Below are 3,021 nucleotides of genomic sequence, written 5' to 3' on the forward strand. Positions count from 1 at the left end.
CACGATGAAGCCCTTTATTTCGACTTAAAGGGCTCTTAAAATCGATTTCCTTACTCCACCCCTGACAAGGAGATTAGCGCTTAAATCGGCCTTGCCGGGTCGAATTTGGGGTACTGTGGACACAATTCGACGGTATTGGCCTCCGGGAGCTATCCCAGAGTGCTCCATTTTGACCGCTCTGGACAGCACTCTCAACTCAGATGCACTGGCCAGGTAGACAGGAAAAGAACCGCGAACTTTTGAATCTCATTTCCTGTTTGGCCAGCGTGGCAAGCTGCAGGTGACCATGCAGAGCTCATCAGCAGAGGTGACCATGATGGAGTCTCAGAATCGCAAAAGAGCTCCAGCATGGACCGAACGGGAGGTACGGGATCTGATCGCTGTATGGGGAGAGGAATCCGTGCTATCAGAACTCCGTTCCAGTTTTCGAAATGCCAAAACCTTTGTCAAGATCTCCCAGGGCATGAAGGACAGAGGCCATAACAGGGACCCGAAGCAGTGCCGCGTGAAACTGAAGGAGCTGAGGCAAGCCTACCAGAAAACCAGAGAGGCGAACGGCCGCTCCGGGTCAGAGCCCCAAACATGCCGCTTCTATGATGAGCTGCATGCCATTTTAGGGGGTTCAGCCACCACTACCCCAGCCGTGTTGTTTGACTCCTTCAATGGAGATGGAGGCAATACGGAAGCAGGTTTTGGGGACGAAGAAGATGATGATGAGGAGGAGGTTGTAGATAGCTCACAGCAAGCAAGCGGAGAAACCGGTTTTCCCGACAGCCAGGAACTGTTTCTCACCCTGGACCTGGAGCCAGTACCCCCTGAACCCACCCAAGGCTGCCTCCTGGACCCAGCAGGCGGAGAAGGGACCTCCGGTGAGTGTACCTTTTAAAATACTATACATGGTTTAAAAGCAAGCATGTGAAAGGATTACTCTGCCCTGGCATTCGCGGCTCTCCTGGATATACTCCCAAAGCCTTTGCAAAAGTTTTCTGGGGAGGGCAGACTTATTGCGTCCTTCATGGTAGGACACTTTACCACTCCAGGCCAGTAACACGTACTCGGGAATCATTGTACAACAAAGCATTGCAGTGTATGTTTGCTGGCGTTCAAGCAACATCCGTTCGTGTGTTATCTTCAGGAGAGTGAGATATAATCCATGGTCACCTGGTTGAAATAGGGTGCTTTTCTTCAGGGGACACTCAGAGGAGCCCATTCCTGCTGGGCTGTTTGCCTGCGGCTGAACAGAAATGTTCCCCGCTGTTAGCCACAGGGAGGGGGGAGGGTTGAGGGGGTAGCCACGCGGTGGGGGGAGGCAAAATGCGACCTTGTAACGAAAGCACATGTGCTATGTATGTAATGTTAACAGCAAGGTTTACCCTGAAAGAGTGTAGCCAGTGTTTTATAAAATGTGTCTTTTTAAATACCGCTGTCCCTTTTCTTTTCTCCACCAGCTGCATGTGTTTCAATGATCACAGGATCTTCTCCTTCCCAGAGGCTAGTGAAGATTAGAAAGAAAAAAAAACGCACTCGAGATGAAATGTTCTCCGAGCTCATGCTGTCCTCCCACACTGACAGAGCACAGACGAATGCGTGGAGGCAAATAATGTCAGACTGCAGGAAAGCACAAAATGACCAGGAGGAGAGGTGGCGGGCTGAAGAGAGGGCTGAAGCTCGAATGTGGCGACAGCGTGATGAGAGGAGGCAGGATTCAATGCTGAGGCTGCTGGAGGACCAAACCAGTATGCTCCAGTGTATGGTTGAGCTGCAGCAAAGGCAGCTGGAGCACAGACTGCCACTACAGCCCCTGTGTAACCAACCGCCCTCCTCCCCAAGTTCCATAGCCTCCACACCCAGACGCCCAAGAACGCGGTGGGGTGGCCACCGGCCAACCAGCCACTCCACCACAGAGGATTGCCCCAAAAAAAGAAGGCTGTCATTCAATAAATTTTAAAGTTGTAAACTTTTAAAGTGCTGTGTGGCATTTTCCTTCCCTCCTCCACCACCCCTCCTGGGCTACCTTGGTAGTCATCCCCCTATTTGTGTGATGAATGAATAAAGAATGCATGAATGTGAAGCAACAATGACTTTATTGCCTCTGCAAGAGGTGATCAAAGGGAGGAGGGGAGGGTGGTTAGCTTACAAGGAAGTAGAGTGAACCAAGGGGCGGGGGGTTTCATCAAGGAGAAACAAACAGAACTTTCACACCGTAGCCTGGCCAGTCATGAAACTGGTTTTCAAAGCCTCTCTGATGCGTACCGCACCCTCCTGTGCTCTTCTAACCGCCCTGGTGTCTGGCTGCGCGTAACCAGCAGCCAGGCGATTTGCCTCAACCTCCCACCCCGCCATAAACGTCTCCCCCTTACTCTCACAGATATTGTGGAGCACACAGCAAGCAGTAATAACAGTGGGAATATTGGTTTCGCTGAGGTCTATGCGAGTCAGTAAACTGCGCCAGCGCGCCTTTAAACGTCCAAATGCACATTCTACCACCATTCTGCACTTGCTCAGCCTGTAGTTGAACAGCTCCTGACTGCTGTCCAGGCTGCCTGTGTACGGCTTCATGAGCCATGGCATTAAGGGGTAGGCTGGGTCCCCAAGGATACATATAGGCATTTCAACATCACCAACAGTTATTTTCTGGTCTGGGAATAAAGTCCCTTCTTGAAGCTTTTGAAACAGACCAGAGTTCCTGAAGATGCGAGTGTCATGTACCTTTCCCGGCCATCCCACGTTGATGTTGGTGAAACGTCCCTTGTGATCCACCAGAGCTTGCAGCACTATTGAAAAGTACCCCTTGCGGTTTATGTACTCACCGGCTTGGTGCTCCGGTGCCAAGATAGGGATATGGGTTCCGTCTATGGCCCCACCACAGTTAGGGAATCCCATTGCAGCAAAGCCATCCACTATGACCTGCACATTTCCCAAGGTCACTACCCTTGATATCAGCAGATCTTTGATTGCGTGGGCTACTTGCATCACAGCAGCCCCCACAGTAGATTTGCCCACTCCAAATTGATTCCCAAC

General features: G+C 51.2%; 1 protein-coding gene across 1 annotated transcript; it reads left to right on the forward strand.

Moving 5' to 3' along the window:
* The first annotated feature begins 219 nt into the window (after nucleotides 1–219).
* Nucleotides 220–1,948, forward strand: LOC141980833 (uncharacterized). The gene is made up of 2 exons (XM_074942536.1): nucleotides 220–869; nucleotides 1,449–1,948. The coding sequence occupies exons 1-2, from the start codon at nucleotides 287–289 to the stop codon at nucleotides 1,946–1,948; spliced, it is 1,083 nt and encodes a 360-aa protein (XP_074798637.1). The 5' UTR covers nucleotides 220–286.
* The last annotated feature ends 1,073 nt before the right edge of the window (nucleotides 1,949–3,021 follow it).

This window comes from Natator depressus, chromosome 1 (assembly GCF_965152275.1).
Source record: "Natator depressus isolate rNatDep1 chromosome 1, rNatDep2.hap1, whole genome shotgun sequence".
Lineage (NCBI taxonomy): Eukaryota > Metazoa > Chordata > Testudines > Cheloniidae > Natator > Natator depressus.

Bases quoted from the DNA above. Each gene is read 5' to 3' on its own strand.
- LOC141980833 (XM_074942536.1), top strand. From the start codon at position 287: ATGCAGAGCTCATCAGCAGAGGTGACCATGATGGAGTCTCAGAATCGC. The intron at 870-1,448 runs GTGAGTGTACCT...TTTCTCCACCAG, and splicing joins AGGCGGAGAAGGGACCTCCG to CTGCATGTGTTTCAATGATC.